Raw genomic sequence first — 19,560 nt, 5'->3', positions numbered from 1 at the left:
ATCGGTATTTACAAGTTAGACACCTGATGCACTCCCTTTTTACCTCCTTAGAGGTCTCTATCCCTACACTTTTTGAGAGATTGTGCAGAGCTGGGGCCTCTACTAAAGGCCTCATCTCCGATATATATCGTATTTTAATGGCTCCGTGCCCGGAAGACAAGCCAAATCATACATATATGAGGAAATGGGAAGATTTCCTTGGTGAGTCCATTCCCTTGTGTATGTGGAGGCGGATCTGGGATACGGCCTCTAAGACATCTTCATGCTATGTCTATAAGGAAAATCAGTATAAATTACTCATGTATTGGTATCACACCCCATCACTACTACATAAACTAAACCCAGCTATACCTGACAACTGTTGGAGGTGTGGAGCCACAGGAGGAGACATACCGCACATATTCTGGGTATGCCCCAATATCCAGTGTTTCTGGAGGTTGGTGCAATCTCTTATTTATAAAGTAACTAATCTTCGGATTCCCCTGGACCCTAAATTCTATTTATTAAATATACCACTTGCTCAGCTGGGGAAAAGAGTGAAGCGGTTACTATTACACATGACCACAGCAGCTAGATGTCTGATTGCCCGCAACTGGAAGTTAGCTCATCCACCCTCACGTACCGATCTCCAATCTCGGATCCAAGATGTGAGAAGGATGGAGTATTTATCTGCCCTGTCAAATAACACAGTAGATCTTTTTGAGAGTGTTTGGTCACTTTGGGATACTTATTGGGCCAACAAAGAATAACAGTGAAGTACGGCCTTAATGGAAGCCTGATATGCTCACCCTCCCCAATCCATCCCCCCTCCCTTATGTTTCCCTGTCTAGTATTGTATTGTTCGTCTTGTCATATTCCCTGTTTTCAGTGTATTAGTGGATAATATGGATACTGATTTCTGGTTTACAGTCATTAACAAGTTTGTGAGACATATCCATGCATCCATGTATTTTTTTTTGTATCTGTTTTGAAAATCTTAATAAAACATTCAGTTATAAAAAAAAGAAAGGTAGAAACCCCAATGGTTCGTTTGCATATTACAAAGATTATAAGGAAGCAGAAAACATTTTCATGTCAGAGCACGACAAGAACCGGACGGATGGATAAGAGAGAGGACCTAAGGGAGAAGGGAATAGCAGAAGAGGTTCTCCTACGGGCATGGGAAGAAACACAGGACAATCCAGGGGCAAACACAAGCAGAAGTAAGAGATGAAAGGAGACTAAAGGGTGCTTTACACGCTGCAACATCGCTAGCGATCTCGTTAGCGATGTGACACGCCAGATCGCACATAGGTCGTTTTTATAGCGCCGGTCACATGTGCGATCTCGGCAGATCGCATCTGCGATCTGGCGTGTCACATCGCCAACAAGATCGCTAGCGATGTCGCAGCGTGTAAAGTACCCTTAAGTCCAGGACAGCAGCACAGCCCTCGTATGGGACACAGGGACCAGCTCAAGAGTCAAGATATCTGAACTGGATTTTACTTGTTTTTCGTTCAAGGAAAGGCGTTAATGACAACTTGTTAAGAGGAGAGAGACATTGCAAAGAAGGAGGTGGGAGGGTCCTCCAAATTCCAAGCCCCCCCCCTTTTTTTTTTCTTCAAACTTTACTTCTAGGCTCAGGGACGCCTTTCAGATCCAAACGAAGTAGAACTGATCTGAACGGTCTGATGGCTCCCCAGAACCAGAGTTAAATCAGATTTGAAATTATTAATGAGGTTTCAGCATATTGTACTAATTTCTGCATAAGGTTCAAGGCCTTTGTATGTTGATATGGGGATAGAATATGTATGTTATGGGGGGTGACTAGGGAGCATAATATTTTGGCCAGGAAAAGGGTAAGTCACTAACATGTCGAAAAGTGCCGAAAATTTCTCAAAAGGGAAAGCTTGTTTCATAGTTATTTGTTTTCTGTTATATTTACAAGGTCGGAAAAGGGAATGTCAATTTTGTGGTGCAGATTGTGAACTTAAGCGGGCTTTACACGCTACGATATCGTTAATGAATTATCGTCGGGGTCACGTTGTTTGTGACGCACATCTGGCGTCATTAACGATATCGCAGTGTGACATTTATGTGCGTCCTAAAACGATCGCAAAAGTGGCAAAAATCGTTTGCCGTGGAGAGGTCGTCCTAAAACAAAAAATAATTTTCTTCTAATTAGCGATGTTCCTCATTCCTGCGGCAGCACACATCGCTGTGTGTGATACCGCAGGAGCGAGGAACATCTCCTTACCTGCCTTCACCGGCTATGCGGATGGAAGGAGAGGAGGTGGGCGGGATGTTACGTCCCGCTCATCTCAGCCCCTCCGCTTCTATTGGACCGCTGCCGTGTCGTGTGACGCAGCACGACCCGCCCCCTTACAAAGGAGGCGGATCGCCGGCCAGAGCGACGTCGCAGGACAGGTAAGTGCGTGTGACGGGGGTAAGCAAGGTTGTGCGCGACGGGCAGCGATTTGCCCGTGTCGCACAACCGACGGGGGCAGGTACGATTGCAGCGTGTAAAGCCCGCTATAGTGTCTGTCGTCTCGTCTCCCTCAATGTTGGGGTCCAAAGGGGGGGAAACAGTAAGGACAGAATATACATAGGTAACCATGGTACAAATAACGTAGAATGTTAAAGGTCTGAGGTCACTCAACAAACGAGCAATGATATTAAGACACTTGAAAAGACTAAAAACAGATATTCAAATTGTCTCTCCAGCAAAGGAGACAAACTCTAGCGCAGCGCCACCTATTGGAAGTAGCGATCCTAAAAGTCAAATGTGGATTTTTAACAATCCTTTGCATATGACCTAGGATATATAAGCCAGATCAGAATCCCAATTTGCAGACACAGTGTTTCGGGGTGCTTGGCCCTCGTCAGTGCAAAGTATGGGGTGTCTGATCTGGCTCATGAGAAGCTTTGTGGGGACTACGGGGGAACACTATTCTCCTTAAGGAGATTTTTGCAAGCCAGTCTGGCTGCCAGTAAAGTGAGGGGGCTTATAGCTGCCACGCCCCTCTGGGGAATATTGAAATTGTCTCTCTAGCAAAGGAGACAAACTCTAGCGCAGCGCTACCTATTGGAAGTAGCGATCCTAAAAGTCAAATGTGGATTTTTAACAATCCTTTGTAAAAACAGATAGTGCTTTATTACAGTAAACCTACTTGGGGAGGGAGGATTTTTTTTGCATGAAGAAATACTGGGTGGGCATCGTCTTTGGGGCAGAGGCACAAGGTAGGAAGGCGGGTACCATGATTTTAATAAATTAAACAGCTCAGCCATGAAGTAGTGGCACATGAAGAAGACAATCAGGGAAGGTGGCAGCACTTATCAATCACTTTGAGTTTACGGCTCAAACTCACAACAGACCACATTCCATGACGGCATAAAGGCCACCATATTAACAGATGGGGAGTCCAACATCATAGTAGGAGGAGATTTCAACACAGTCCCAGACTCAGCTGAAGACAGAAGAAGAAGGGGGGAAGGGGCAGGTGGCGTGGACAGGAGTCCAGACAATAGGGATGTAACACTGGAAGACGTAGGACAGAAAGACATTTGGAGACTAACTGATCCGCACGATAGAGAGTATACACACTTCTCCCACCCACATGATAGTTGATCGCACATTGACCAGATTTGGATATCTCTAGACCTTGTGAATGGAATACAAAATTGAATGATAGAGAATATGATTATTTCTGATCATAGTCTGGTGAGGTTGGGCATTAGAGAGAAATTCAAGAGAGGAACAGATATTATATGGCGATTTCCATCGTTCCTCCTTAGACAAGATAATTTCCATAAGAGTGGTGGGGAGAATTCACAGAGGATAACAAGGAACACACAGAGACCCCAGTGTTGTACTGGGAAATGGCAAAAGCGGTAGGTCCACCATGGCAAAAGATAGATGGTTGGAGGCAAAAAGGGGTTTTGATGAATGGGCCAAGAAGACGGAACAATTATTTTGGTCGCACAAGGAAGCTGACCTACATAGATTCGGTAACAGGGCGAGGAGGATGTTGACAAATCTGGCAAGGGGTAGCAGAAAAATGACGGTGATCTCTAAACTGAAAACAAAGGGGGAGATGTCACCACAGATCCCAAGGACATTAATAAATTGTTGGGAGACTATTATAAAAAGTTATACGGGCCAGGGAATAATGACACAACTGATGAGACAGAATGGTTAAGACAAGCCCAAATACCCAGCTTAACGGAGGAAGATCAGCATACCTCCCAACCGTCCCGGATACAGCGGGACTGTACCGGATTTCAGCGGGTGTCCCGGTGTCACGATCGTGAGGCTTTTGTCCCGTGGCTCCGCCCACCCACTCTCTCCTTGTCTGACTTTCTCCCCCTCCTAATGCACATGAGCAGAGCCGAGCGCTGCTTCACTGCTCTGGCTCTGTGCTGCCGCTGTTATGGGTGGGCGGCGCTGAATCGGCACCTGCAGCTCAGCGTGCACTGCTCTCAGCTGGGCTGCTTGTGTACGGAAGGAAGTGCATCTGTGGGCGGAGCTACCGAGCAACATGCTGGTCTCCGCCCACAGATGAACAGACTGGAGGAAGAGGAGCTGCAACACCTAGAAACGCTGTATGTGACCTACCCAGAGCTGTATGCCCCAGCCCCCTCCTCACCAGAGCTATATGCCTCCAGTCACCCCCCTCACCACATCTGTATGGCCCTCTCACCAAATTTGTATGCCCCCCAGCTCCCCCAACCAGATTTGTATACCCCCCCAGCCCCCACACCAGATTTGTATACCCCCCAGCCCCCACACCAGATTTGTATGCCCCCCAGCACCCCCACAAGATCTATATGCCCCCCAGCACCCCACAGCTCTGTATGCCTCCAGTCCCCTCCCACCAGATATGTATCCCAGCCCCCCTCACCAGATCTGTATGCCCCAGCAGCCCTCTCCTCACCAGAGCTATATGCCTCCAGCCACCCCCCCTCACCAGATCTGTGTGCCCCCAGCCCCCACACCAGATTTGTATGCCCCTATCCCCCCCCATCGGAGCTGTATGTGCGCCCAGAGCTGTATAAGCCCCAACACCAGAGCTATATGCCCCTTAGTAATATCTATGCTACCAGTAATTTTTATGCCCCACAATAAAGTGTATTTCCCCCAGTAATGTGTGTACCCCTTAGTAACGTGTATGTCCCTTGGTGAAAAACACAAACGATCTTCACTGACGTGTTAAACACGCATATGTCCCTTCATACTCCGTGATTCACGGCACACAGTGGTTGTCCATGTGCAATCCGTGATACGTGATCCATACTCTGTGATTGCACATGGACATATAATCACCTGCCCCCGCTCCTGCTCTCCGTGGTGCTGAAGAGTCCCTCGATTCAGCATCCAGCCACCGCTCTCTCACCTCTGCAGCTACTTCTGGGTCGGCTCTGGCTGCATAAATGTATATGCATGCCATAATGAGCCGGCCAGGAAGAAGCAGAGAGCAGCAGCCGAACTCAGCTTTTTCAACTCACCTTCTCCAGCGATGCTTTTTATTTTAAATGTCCGTGTTTTTCTGGTACGTGTTTCACGGATCACACCATAGTGTGGTCCGTGGGACATCAGTGATGCCAGAAAAAAACGGACATGTTTCTGTGCGGCAATCACGGATACGCATGTACGCCGCACTGAGACACGGTCAGTGAAAAATCACTGATGTGTGTGCAGATTCATTGATTATAATGAGTCTGCATAGGTCAGTGATTCTGGTACGTATAAAAACTAGCACATACATACCAGAATCACTGACATCTGAAACAGGCCTAATATGTATGCCCCCTCAAGTACTATCTATGCCCCAAGACCCTCCTGTGCTGTATATACTATAACCCCAGCCCCTCCTGTGCTGTATATACTGTAGCCCCCAGCCCCTCCTGTGCTGTATATACTGTAGCCCCCAGCCCCTCCTGTGCTGTATATACTGTAGCCACCAGCCCCTCCTGTGATGTGTATATACTGTAGCCCCCAGCCCCTCCTGTGATGTGTATATACTGTAGCCCCCAGCCCCTCCTGTGATGTATATACTGTAGCCCCCAGACCCTCCTGTGCTGTATATACTGTAGCCCCCAGCCCCTCCTGTGATGTGTATATACTGTAGCCCCCAGCCCCTCCTGTGATGTGTATATACTGTAGCCCCCAGCCCCTCCTGTGATGTATATACTGTAGCCCCCAGCTCCTCCTGTGATGTGTATATACTGTAGCCCCCAGCCCCTCCTGTGCTGTATATACTGTAGCCCCCAGCCCCTCCTGTGATATATACTGTATATATACAGTAGAAAGAGGTTTTTTGCCCAGCTCACCTGTGTGATGGAAGCCAGTAATCCTGGGCTATGCACGGAGAAGAGGTTTGGAGAGCCAGTCCATGTGCATTGAAATTGGTTGAAGGATTTCACCAGCACAAAACTCCAGGCATTTTGTTCTTTAAAATAAAAATTCCTTTATTTTCTTATCATTAAAAAGTCCATGCTATGGTGGTCAAGCCCATGTCAGAGAGGACGCGTTTCGAACATCCAGTTCTTATTCAGTCTCTAAACCATCTAGTCACAGAACTGTTTAAAAAGGGCTGAACCCAAACATGTGATCAAATGCAAGGAGAGAGCAAGACAATTACAAAAACATTAACCCCTTGAGTTATATCACTCCATATAATGCTTATAACACTTATATATATACAAAGTTTTTTTAGCCAGATTAATATGCAAACATCAATTCATTTCTTTTATTTAAACCTTTCGGAAATCTTGTGCCCATTAAAAACATCCATCCACAACATTTTTTTCTCTCCTATGTCATTTAAAGAACAAATGGCTTTACAAGATTTGCATGATTTGTCAAGTGATAGTGGTGCCGGACCCAATCCACATTGTGTGGTTTCCCACTTTAATGTTCCTTTATGTCTAGAAATCCCTCCACTGTGCTTGTTCTGTACAATGCAGCATTTTAGACACGGCAAAAACACGCTACATCCAAAATGCTGCAAATACTGATCGTGGGCACGCAGCCTTAAACAGTGTGATCAGCAGTGCTGAAAAGGATTGGATGTGGGCGTGACAAATTTCAAAATGGGTGTGGTTAGGGGGCGTGGCTTAAAATTGCCGCGGTGCACTACGCGCGACGCATACTTTCTCCCTCTTTCTCATCTTTAAATGTTGGGAGGTATTAGATCAGGGAGCCTTAAACGCAGACATTACAGTGGAGGAGGTGGGAAGAGCAATCAGGGAGCTTAGCAGTAATAAGGCATCGGGACCCGACGCTTCAACAGTGAATTTTATAAGGCACTGAAGGATCTGACCTCACCGGATCTAACCTCAGTCTTCAATGCAATCCTGGGAGGAGCAGAAATCCCCAAACATGCCAACATAGCGTACATCAAATTACTTCCTAAGGGGACCAAAGACCTCGACGATCCATCTAGTTACAGACCTATATCGCTCATTAATCAAGATTTTAAAATAATGTCCAAAATCATGGCTAATAAACTGGCCATGAGTTTACCCAAGATAATTACAGATCAACAGGTAGGGTTTACTAAAGGGAGAAATGCTGTTACCAACATCCGGAAGACAATTATAGTGGTAAAGGCGGCCAGATTGGGGCGCACTGAGGGAGGGGAAAGACCTGCACTAGTTACACTCGACGCCGAAAAGGCGTTCGATAACGTAAATTGGAGTTGGCTGGACAAGGTGATGGAGGCCACAGGGATTGTGGGTAAAAAGAGACTTTATATCAGAAGTCTATACGCCAACTCGGGAGCTAGGATACATACCCTGCGCTTTCTCTCGGACGTGTTTCCTTTGATGAAGGGGACAAGACAGGGTTGTCCGTTAGCTCCCTTGCTATTGAATCTGGCAATCGAACCACTATCAAGAATACTACAGGGACATAATAGTTTTAAAGGGATTAAGATAGGGGGATCAGAAATAAAAGCGCTTTTTGCCGATGACATTATACTGTATATGGGGGACCCTTACGTGGATTTGCCACAGACTCTTGCCTTAATTGAAAAATTTGGATCATTTTCAGGCTTCAAGTTAAACAAAAAGAAATGTGAGATCCAGTTCTTAAAGGGGTATCATAGGGCAACAGGGAGAAACTCAAGTGATGGTTGTCTATGTGGGATACCTATAGCACAAACATCAATCAAATACTTGGGAGTACATATAGGAAGAACGGTGGAAATAAACAATTGGAATTGGAAGTGGAATATACAAATTGAACTATGGTTCGCTAATCAGGAAAATTATAGCTCAATTAAAGGGATGGAAAGGTCTACCTTTACCATTATTGGCAAGGTGCCATCTGATAAACATGATGAGTTTTCCTAGGCTGCTGTACCCCTTTCAGACAATCCCGTTGCTGCTAAAACTAAATGATGTTAATACACTCAACTCAGCCTATGCGGATTTTGTGTGGAGGGGAAGGAAACCCAGAATAAAACTGCGTGCGCTGAAGTCAGTGGAGGAGGTAGGACTTAGTTTCCCAGACGTTCAGGGGTACAACCTTGTGTGTATCATGAGACACGTGATTGATTGGCTGAGATGAACGAGTAGACACTCAGACCATGGTATGGAAAACAAGTATTCATCACCATGGGATCTGACGTCCATTCTTCATTCCCCAATGTCTAGGGTTGAAGGGCACATAAGAAACGCAATTATATTCCGGGATACCATGCTAACCTGGAAATTGGGAAGAAGGAAACTGGGGCTTTTATGGAAAGTGTCTAAGTATCTAAATCCCTGGGCATTCCCAAACTTCCCTCTGGGACGAGACAATAAGTTATTAGATGGAAAGAAAAAGGCATCAAGAGAATGAAAGATGTTATGAATGTGGAAGATAGACGGTGGATAAAAGGACGGGAAGTTCTCGATAGATTTGACCCCAACAGCTCACATATTATCCAGTATGAACAATTGAAGTATGTAGTAATGAGAGAGATTGAAAGAGAACTGAACAAGAGTCCGATCGATGAGTTTCTGCAATATGATGTAGCGAATGTAAATGTCTCTCAAATTTACCGAACATTTAGGGGTGTGCTTATATCTCGGGAGGATAGTCGTACCCTAACAGCGTGGGAGAAACAATTGAAAGGACGAGAAGTGGTAGGCGATATACTGAAAGGATGGGTACAAGTGCGGAAATACGTTACCAATGAGGGATGGAGAGACACTCAATTAGGATCATAGACAGGGCCATTGTAGGTTTTAATATACCGGGAAGGGATTCACTGTGTCCTAAATGTCAAAAAGAGAAAACTGATATGATAAATGGGTTATGGGAATGCAAGGAAATTCAGAGGTTTTGAAATCAAGTCAGAATATTTGCCCAGTCAACATGGGGAATATCTTGCAAACTAGAGTTAATGGTGAGGATTTTCAACTTCTTTGATGGAGGAGTTGGAGGGGGACCAAACATGCAGGACAAGAAGAATTTTGCAATAATACATGACATAGCCATGATAGATAAACGGTGCATCTTAAGACACTGGATTCAAAGGGAGGGCCCATCTACAAAGGAGGTTATCGGCGAACTTCACAACCTCCTGAGGTTGGAGAAAATAGAAGCGGAAAGGGACAAAGGAAAGATGACAGCTAGGTTCTTTGGGAGGTGGAGAAATTTTATTGAAAGCCAACTCACACAGGGAGAAATAAACCTGATGACACCTTTTATACACTCGGGATGGTATCTTATGAACGAAATCCAAGATAGTTTGAGCAAACTGAGGACTACCTAAGATGGAGCTCTGGGAGGAGGGGGAGACGAGATGACGAGGAAGTATCAAGACACGCTATTACAAATTAAAGCATTTAAGGACGGCACAGGGGTTTAATGTTTTGTATTACATGTATTATATTTCAACGCTCTTGTTTTGGTTCAGTATGTATCATCCGAAATTGAAGAACAGTTTGGAATTTCAAGCTGGGGTATCACCCCTTTATACATCACATTGTGGAAGATGAATGTCCTTCTTATATAAGCATACCTTTTTTCTTATGTGTTTACAAAATTGAAAAACCAATAAAAAATGTTTGGAAAAAATACCACCCCACAAAATATTCAATACGGCTTTCAGGAAGTTTAACTCTTCGGGTGCTTCATAAAAAATAATGCAAAATGGAATTATTGGAATGAAAAACTGTGGGACTATCATAATGTGTGGGAAGGCTGTGGGTGCCCTATAGTGGTGTGGTGGCCATCATATAGTGTGTGGGGGTCTGCAATCACTCTATGGGGAGGACTGTGGGGACCACCATCAACAGAGCCACTACATCGTGTGTTAGGCCCCTGTGGTGGCATATTGCATCTTATATAACTAGTAAAAGCGTACATTGAAAAAACATGTCTATAAATCAGGTTCTTCCTCTGTATAAAAAAAGGATTCTTAGATCAGTTATATAAATTGAGCCTACAAACAACATGGCTCCACAGATAAACAAAAGTTAAATTATGCAATAATACCTCCGTCTAATAGAAAAGTCTCCTCCATCAGCCACGTCGCTCCACATCATATTTCCATACCCGCTTGACTCTCTCTCCCAGTTTAGTCATCAATCACACCCTTCAGGCCCCTCCCACAGCGCCGCTCAAAGTCCACTCCGCCACGTAAAACACTAGTTTTAACTTTTACTCCAAACGTTCCATTCACTGCAAGCACAACAGTAACTGGTCCAACATTGCATCCTGCACTAGTGCCCCAGAGGGGAGACTCGGCGGCTCCATCCATGGCTGCCAGATTTTGTAAAACTTTCTCAGTGTTTTTCTTTTTAAATAAACTCCCCTTTCCAATCTAATGACATTATTTAATTTATTTTTAAGCTCTGATAACGTTGGTGGTAGAGGATCTAACCAATGGTATGCCAGTATCTTCCTTGCTTGATACAGGATACGTGCTATTCCCAGGGCTGTTGGATAGTCCGGGTCTACTCCTCCCTCCCACAGACTCAACAAACATAAACGAGGTGACGGCTGTATTGTGATATGATATATTTGGTCTATGAGTCCCAGGGTTTGTTTCCAGAAATCACCAATGTGTCCACACTCCCACATAACATGCATCAAATGGGCATCATCCTGTCCACACCTAACACATTGTGCATTTGGTCTAAGTCCCATTCTGAATAATAGGCTGGGAGTTTTATATACCCTGTGGATGAGATATATTTGAGAAAGCCTTTGGCACTCAGAGACCGCCAGTTTAGGGACCTGTTCTAGAATGTCGGACCACTGGTCTTCCGTCAGGGGACCAACGTCCTGTTCCCATTTACTTTTAACAGACAGTGGTTATGTCTCCAGATGGGCAGGTAGTAATCTTTTGTATAGTTCAGAAATAAGGCCTTTAGAGGACTCAGATGTAAGCAGCATATGTAATGTTTGATTATGTGTCACTGTCACCGGGTTTGTCCTCCCCTGTCTTTCCAGTGCGTGCCTCAGCTGTAAATACTGATAAAAGAAGACATGCGGAAGGTGAAACTCCGTTCTCAATTGCTCAAAACTCTTAAGAATATTATTTTGTAGTACTTGTGACACTAAATGGATCCCTTTATCTTCCCATTCTCTGAACCCCACTAATTTTTTAATTTCTGGCAATTCCGGGTTCCGCCACAGTGGCCAGAACTCTGTAGGCCCATTTATCTTCAAAAGAAACTTACTTCTGTCCCATACCCGAAATATCATAGCCAACGTGGGATATCGTGCCCCATTTATCTGTCTTTGTCTCACATCCAACTGGCAACCCGGATATTTCCATACCGATCCCTCTCTCACTATATCACCACTATTATCATACGCTTCTTATTTGCCCCAACCCCTAAGATGTTGCATCTGGGAGGCTATATAGTGTGTATATATATATATGGGTTTGGTACCGCCAGTCCTCCCTCCTCCTTTCCCCGCTGTAGCACTTCCAGTCGAATCCTAGCCTGTTTGTTCTTCCAGATAAGTTCCCGGAATAATGTATTAATTTTTGCAAAAAATTCCCTAAGTATCCACACTGGAGAATTATGTATAAGATATAGTAATTGTGGCATCATTACCATTTTGATTAAGTTGGATCTACCGATATTTGATAGCGGCAAGCGACACCAGGTGTGTACCTTTGCTCTGAACCGCTGCAACAGGGGTTCCAGATTTAGGGCCTGGAAATCCTTCGGATTTGGGCTAACAGTTACTCCCAGATACCTAAACTCTCAGACCACAGGAACCGGTATCTGCAAGCCCGAGAAATCCACCTGGAGAGGGTCTATCAGCATTAAAGCCGATTTGGACCAATTAATCTGAAGGCCAGACCTCCGCCCAAATTATTGAATGGTATCCATTGCCGGCAAAATCGAGGAATGTACCCTGTCTAAATATAAAAGTAGGTCATCCGCATATAATGATATTTTCTGCTTCACTGCTCCACACCTAAATCCTGTTATCTCCCTGGTCTTCCGTATTGCAACTGCCAATGGCTCTACTGCGGTAGCAAATAGCAAGGGCAAGAGCGGACACCCCTGTCTAGTACCTCTTCCAAGAGGAAAAGACTCAGAGACCCTGCCATTAGCCCTAACCTTCGCCACCGGTGAGTCATATAGCAGCTTCACCCAATTTATAAATCTGTGTCCAAAACCCATTTTCCAAAGTACCGCCCACAAATACCCCCATTCTAAGCTATCGAACGCCTTAGCGGCGTCTAAGGACAAACTTGCCCTTTCCCCTGGCTTCTCAGAACTATGCTGAATCCCTAAGTATAATTTTCTAAGATTCATAGATGTGGCTCTACATGGAATAAATCCTGTTTGATCATTCTGTATAATAGATGAGATGACTCGGGACATCCTATTGGTGAGCACCTTGGCCAGTAATTTAACATCTGTTGGTAGTAGAGAGATTGGGCGGTACGAATCCGGGATCTCTGGATCTTTTCCAGGTTTTAATATTAAGACTATTAAAGCTTCCCTCATAGAAGGCGGGAGGACCCTCTGCCTTTCAGCCTCTTCAAATAATTTAAGTAGTTTAGGTAGTAGTAAGAGTGCATAAGTTTTATAAAACTCGCCAGGCAGGCCATCCGTTCCCGGAGCTTTTTCATTTTGCGTCTGGCCAAGCGCTTCCTCCAATTCTTCCAACAGGATGTCTCGATCCAACAAATCCCTTTCTTCGTCGGCCAGTGTGGGGAGAGAGAGAGCATCCAAATATTGCTCAATCTCAGTCTCCGTAAAGTCACAGTCTGATGTGTATAGCCGCATATAATACCCCTTTATCTCCCTCACTATATCCTCACTTTCCGTTACAAAGTCACCCGACTCAGTCTTCAGCCTATCTATATATATAATTGCCTTATTCTGTCTGTCTGTCTGTCTGTCATGCTTCAAAATTGTGTCCTTCCGGTGACATTGTGTCCTTACGGTGACACAAAGCTGATTGGCCGCTGGGCTCGCCATGGCCCCGCCCCCCCACACCGATTGGCCGCTCGCCCAGGCTGCGCCCCCACACGGATTGGCCAGCCGCTCGCACAGGCTCCACCCCCCCACAGATTGGCCTCTCGCCCCGGCACCCTGCAGGCATTGGCAATTCGGCCACGCCACGCCCCGCCCCCCTCACGCAACGCACGCTAGCTCTGGCCCCGCCCACCTCCCCCCGCGCATTCCCCGAACTGACACGGCTGTCACGGAGGTGAGTACTGTACTCCCCCCCCCCCCCCCGCGCATTCCCCGAACTGACACGGCTGTCACGGAGGTGAGTACTGTACTCCCCCCCCCCCCCCCCCGTCCCCCATCCCCCGTTCGCACGGGAGTGGTGTGGGCTCCCGTGCGAGCAGGGGACGGGATACGTTGGCATGGTTACAAGCGCATCAAGGTCCTGCAGCGGCGGAAGATCCACACGCTCACACATAACAGCACACTCACACACATACACACACATCAGATCACACTCACTCTCACACACACACCTCACACACACATCACATTGCATCCACACACTCACAGCATCCGGCGATATCGCTTGCTTCTCGGCCTCGATACTGTGCTGTTGTGACCTTCCAGGACCTGACGGAGGATCACATGGCCAGAAGCATGTGGTATCTCCGGATGTTGTGACTGTGAGCGTGTATGTGCGATATCGTCAGTGTCTGTGTGTGTGAGTGTATGCGATCGGGTGTGTGTGAGTGTCGGGATCGGGTGTGTGTGAGTGTCGGGATCGGGTGTGTGTGAGTGTATGCGATCGTGTGTGTGAGTGTCGGCAGAGGAGCACGGCGTGCTGGAGGAGGCTGGGAGCAGAGAGGCTGATCTTGGGGAAGGCTGGGAGGGGGAGGCTGATGCTGGGGGAGACTGGGAGGGGAAGGCTGATGCTGAAGGAGGCTGGGAGGAGGAGGCTGGGAGGAAGGAGGCTGGGAGGAGAGAGGCTGATCCTGGGGAAGGCTGGGAAGGGGAGGCTGATGCTGAGGGAGGCTGGAAGGAGAGAGGCTGATGCTGGGGGAGGCTGGAAGGAGAGAGGCTGAGGCTGGGAGGAGAGAGGCTGATGCAGGGGGAGGCTGATGCTGAGGGAGGCCGGGAGGGGAAAGCTGATGCTGGGGAAGGCTGGGAGGACGGAGGCTGATCCTGGGGAAGGCTGGGAGAGGGAGGCTGATGCTGGGGGAGGCTGGAAGGAGAGAGGCTGATGCTGGTGGAGGCTGGAAGAAGAGAGGCTGATGCTGGGGGAGGCTGGGAGGAGAGAGGCTGATGCTGGGGAAGGCTGGGAGGAGAGAGGCTGATGCTGGGGACAGAGAGGAGAGGCTGATGCTGGGGACAGAGAGGCTGATGCTGGGGACAGAGAGGCTGATGCTGGGGACAGAGAGGCTGATGCTGGGATGGGAGAGGCTGATGCTGGGAGAAGAGAGGCTGATGCTGGGAGAAGAGAGGCTGATGCTGGGGACAGAGAGGCTGATGCTGGGGACAGAGAGGCTGATGCTGGGGACAGAGAGGCTGATGCTGCGGGCAGAGAGGCTGATGATGCGGGCAGAGAGGCTGATGCTGCGGGCAGAGAGGCTGATGCTGCGGGCAGAGAGGCTGATGCTGCGGGCAGAGAGGCTGATGCTGCGGGTAGAGAGGCTGATGCTGGCGCAGCATGGCGGATGGAGCACGTTTGGGAGTGCGCAGCATGGCGGATGGAGCACGTTTGGAAGTGCGCAGCATGGCGGATGGAGCACGTTTGGGAGTGCGCAGCATGGCGGATGGAGCACGTTTGGGAGTGCGCAGCATGGCGGATGGAGCACGTTTGGGAGTGCGCAGCATGGCGGATGGAGCACGTTTGGGAGTGCGCAGCATGGCGGATGGAGCACGTTTGGGAGTGCGCAGCATGGCGGATGGAGCACGTTTGGGAGTGCGCAGCATGGGGGATTCAGCACGATGGGGAGTGCGGAGTATGGCGGATGGAGCACGTTTGGGAGTGTGCAGCATGGCGGATGGACCATGTTTGGGAGTGCGCAGCATGGCGGATGGAGCACGTTTGGAAGTGCGCAGCATGGCGGATGGAGCACGTTTGGGAGTGCGCAGCATGGCGGATGGAGCACGTTTGGGAGTGCGCAGCATGGCAGATGGAGCACGTTTGGGAGTGCGCAGCATGGCGGATGGAGCACGTTTGGGAGTGCGCAGCATGGCGGATGGAGCACGTTTGGGAGTGCGCAGCATGGCGGATGGAGCACGTTTGGGAGTGCGCAGCATGGGGGATTCAGCACGATGGGGAGTGCGGAGTATGGCGGATGGAGCACGTTTGGGAGTGCGCAGCATGGCGGATGGACCACGTTTGGGAGTGCGCAGCATGGCGGATAGAGCACGTTTGGGAGTGCGCAGCATGGGAGATGGAGCACGATGGGGAGTGCGCAGCATGGCGGATGGAGCACGTTTGGGAGTGCGCAGCATGGGGGATGGAGCACGATAGGGAGTGCGCAGCATGGCGGATGGAGCACGTTTGGGAGTGCGCAGCATGGCGGATGGAGCACGTTTGGGAGTGCGCAGCATGGCGGATGGAGCACGTTTGGGAGTGCGCAGGATGGGAGATGGAGCACGATGGGGGGTGCGCAGCATAGGGGATGGAGCACGATGGGGAGTGCGCTGCATGGGGGATGGAGCACGATGGGAAGTGCACACCTCCCCCCAACACACACACACACACACGCGCGCGCGCGCACTGCACAGCACACCACACACACACACTGGGAACCACAAACAACTGCCCTACACAGACACCCACACACACAGACAACGCTGCACACACAAATATACGCACATACCGCACAACACACACATTGCACAAAACATGCCTCCCCCCAAAACACACCACACACACACAAACCGCGCAACACACACACACAACGCTACACACACAGCGCTCCACAAACAACGCAACACACAAACAACACTGCTCTCACCCCCCATCACACCCAGACAACACCCAGAACATGTACAGCCCCTACACAAACACTTGGTAACTACACACAACAACATCTATATATATATATATATATAACAAAAATCATACATGAACTACACAATACGTAAATTCTAGAATACCCGATGCGTAGAATCGGGCCACCTTCTAGTTTATATATGAAGATCCTTCCTGCGCCCTAATGACCGTGGCTAGTAGGTGCCCTACTCCCTCCCTCTCTATGAAATATTTCTGCTTGAGGAAGTAACGTTTATTTGCTGCCGCCGACATGAGATTTTCCCTGAGTGACGTTTGTGCCTTCTCTAGAGTGTTTTTCGTTTCCTCTGTCGGGTTGAGCACCACCGCAGCCTCCGCAACAGATACTTCCTGAATCAGACTTTGGGTGTAGCGTCTGTTTTGGTTTTTACGCATGCATATTTCTCTGATATAGATGCCCCTCACCACGGCTTTCATAGAGTCCCAGACTATATGTGATGGTGCGGAGCACTCATTAAGTTGGAAATATTCTAAAATATTATCAGGTAAAGATCCCCCTATAAGCTGGATCCAGAAGGGATTAAGTTTCCAGATAGGCCTAGACAGGGTGAGGGGGTTTCCCCATGAAAGTGTAACATGGAGTGGTGAGTGATTAGATACGCTTCTAGGTAGATAGGCCACCGTTTGTACATATGAGGTCATAAGTGTGTTCCCAATAGCCAGGTCTATCTGTGACATAGTGTGGTGGGAGCTAGAGTAGCAGGAAAACTGTTTGGATGTGGGGTTTTGGATGCGCCAAAGGTCTACCAAACCCAGCTTTGTCAGCATTCTAGCAAATGAAGTTGAGGCTGCGTCCTCTGATATGTTCCTCGAAAGTAGCTTATCTAGATAAGGATGTAAATATGTGTTAAAATCTCCTATCAAAAAGAGTCGGCGCAGGGGGGAAGAAGTCTAAAACAGACAAGATTCTTTTTACTGGTTCGACTGAGTATGGTGGAGGGATGTATACTGCAACCAGAATAAATTGTATACCATACAGCGTGCAAAGTAAATAAACAAATCTGCCCCCGGGGTCAACCACTGATTTGGTACATGAGAATGGGATGGATTTGTGCACCAACACACTGACAACCCATGCATGGGTCGAGTATATGGAATGATATTCATGTGTGATCCATCCCTTCCTCAGCCAATGAACATTATCTCTTACCATGTGGGTCTCAGATAAACATAGAATAGCCGGGAGAAACTTTTGCAAATGAGTAAATATAGCACACCTCTTATTCGCATCCCTGAGCCCCCTTACATTCCACGCTACAATATTAAGTGATGTCGCCATAAGAGCAGGTTAATAAATAATAAACCAGAGCATACTCCATTACTGGGGGAGAGAGGCAATCTCCACCAGTTCCTGTTAGCATTAGGTTGAGTGACACGACTGAGGTACACCACACCCCACATATTAATTGCAAAATACAACAGTAAAACGAAAAAACAAGGAGGGAAATAGAGCCCTGCACACCAGTGTACAGCGCCCCTGCCCTCAAAAACAAGTGTAACTTGCACATTTCTCTCAGATAGAGAGAATCAGGGCTAGAAAACTCGCCCAGAGTCCATGCAGGGAGAAGGATCCACAACTTTTTCCCGTAACGAGTGTCCACAGTGAACCGGTCATCTCCCGCCCTGGATCCAAAATGAAATGATCAGTAGTAATTATACCAGCATAGCGTCTCAGACAAAAAGAAACAGCAGCACCTGGCGGTAGAAAGGGTGATCTTCAAGTATCCTTCCTCCTCATGGACCTCTCATTAATATCCAGCCAAGACAGCGCCGCTCCCGCCGTATCAAAAAAGTGAGTTTCTCCATTCACCGCAATTCGCAGTCTAGCAGGATACATCATGGAGTATGGCACTTGTAATCCGCGCAGTCGTTGTTTAATCTCAATAAATTGCGCCCTTTTACGTTGTACCTCCATGGAAAAATCAGGTAAAAAAGAGATCTTCCTCCCATTAATAGCAAGTTCCTTAATATCTTTGGATCTGCGCAGAATAGCATCCCTGTCTTTAAAATGCAGACGTTTGAGCAAGATAGGACGTGGGGATGCTCCTGGCAGGGGGGCACATGTAGGGACCCTGTGCTCTCTCTCAATAGTAAAGAATGGAGATAAAACATCTTTGCCAAAGGTGTCCATTAGCCATTTTTAAAAAAAGCCCAGGGAGTCGTTCCCTTCTGCCCTCTCTGGGACCCCCACCAGGCGCAGATTACTTCTACGGGAGAGGTTCTCCAAATCGTCCACCTTGTTCAGCAGTGTTGTGATATTTTGCGTGGCTTTTCCCAGCTCCCGTGTCATTGGTGGAAATTAATCCTCCACTGCACTCAGACGTTCTTCCAACTCCCCCACTCTGGTAGTCACCCCCTGCAGCTCATGTTTGATACAGGCTATATCCCGAGTGACAGTTCCCATTTGGTTACTTAAAGTGGCCAGTGTGGTGTTGCAAGCGTTAGGCTATGTGCGCACGTTTCTACAGTCACTGCAGAAATTTCTGCAGCAATCTGAAGAGCACACGTGCGCTTCAAATCGCTGCAGAAAATGTCCGTAGAGAAAAAAAAAAAAGCCGATTCCATGCGCTCTGCCTGCAGCTCCTCCCATAGACAGAGCAGGAGCTGCTGGCAAAGCGCACGGAAGAAGTGACATATCACTTCTTTAGAATGCGCGCTTCAGGCAGCAGCCGAAGCGCTGCGCTCTAAAATGCCACGTGCGCACGGCTCCTGCATAATCTTCATAGATTATGCAGGGGACGCAGGACGCATGGAGTTACGCTGCGCTACAAAGCGCAGCGTAACTGCATGTAATTACGCAACGTGCGCACATAGCCTAAACTGCTGCCAGGATTTCTCCCAGTGTGGGTTCAGCTTCAGCATGCTGCTCCATATCTCTCACTCCCCCACCTTCAATCACAGGCCCCAACCTCTGTATTTGCTGAGCTAATGAACAAACAGGGCTCAAATTACTCACTGGATCCTCCACATTATGTTCAGTGTCTCTCACAGATTTCTCACCAGAGACAGATCAGGAACAGGAACCACTCTGACATATCTCTCCAGTCTGCTGGCAGCCCCCACTGCTGTACTACAGGAGGGCCTGGTTTTTGCTGGAGCCATCTTGGCCA

General features: G+C 47.8%; 1 protein-coding gene across 1 annotated transcript in view; it reads left to right on the top strand.

Annotated features, from left to right (window-relative positions):
• Positions 1–19,560, top strand: part of LOC142246722 (uncharacterized) — a 294,524-nt gene that overhangs the window by 52,647 nt on the left and 222,317 nt on the right. The window contains exon 4 of the mRNA XM_075319777.1: positions 7,322–7,527. Within this exon, the coding sequence (XP_075175892.1) occupies positions 7,322–7,527 (206 nt within the window). The remainder of the gene's footprint in view (positions 1–7,321; positions 7,528–19,560) is intronic.

The sequence above is a fragment of the Anomaloglossus baeobatrachus genome, chromosome 7, assembly GCF_048569485.1.
Source record: "Anomaloglossus baeobatrachus isolate aAnoBae1 chromosome 7, aAnoBae1.hap1, whole genome shotgun sequence".
Lineage (NCBI taxonomy): Eukaryota > Metazoa > Chordata > Amphibia > Anura > Aromobatidae > Anomaloglossus > Anomaloglossus baeobatrachus.
This window is presented reverse-complemented; position numbering and strand designations above follow the sequence as displayed.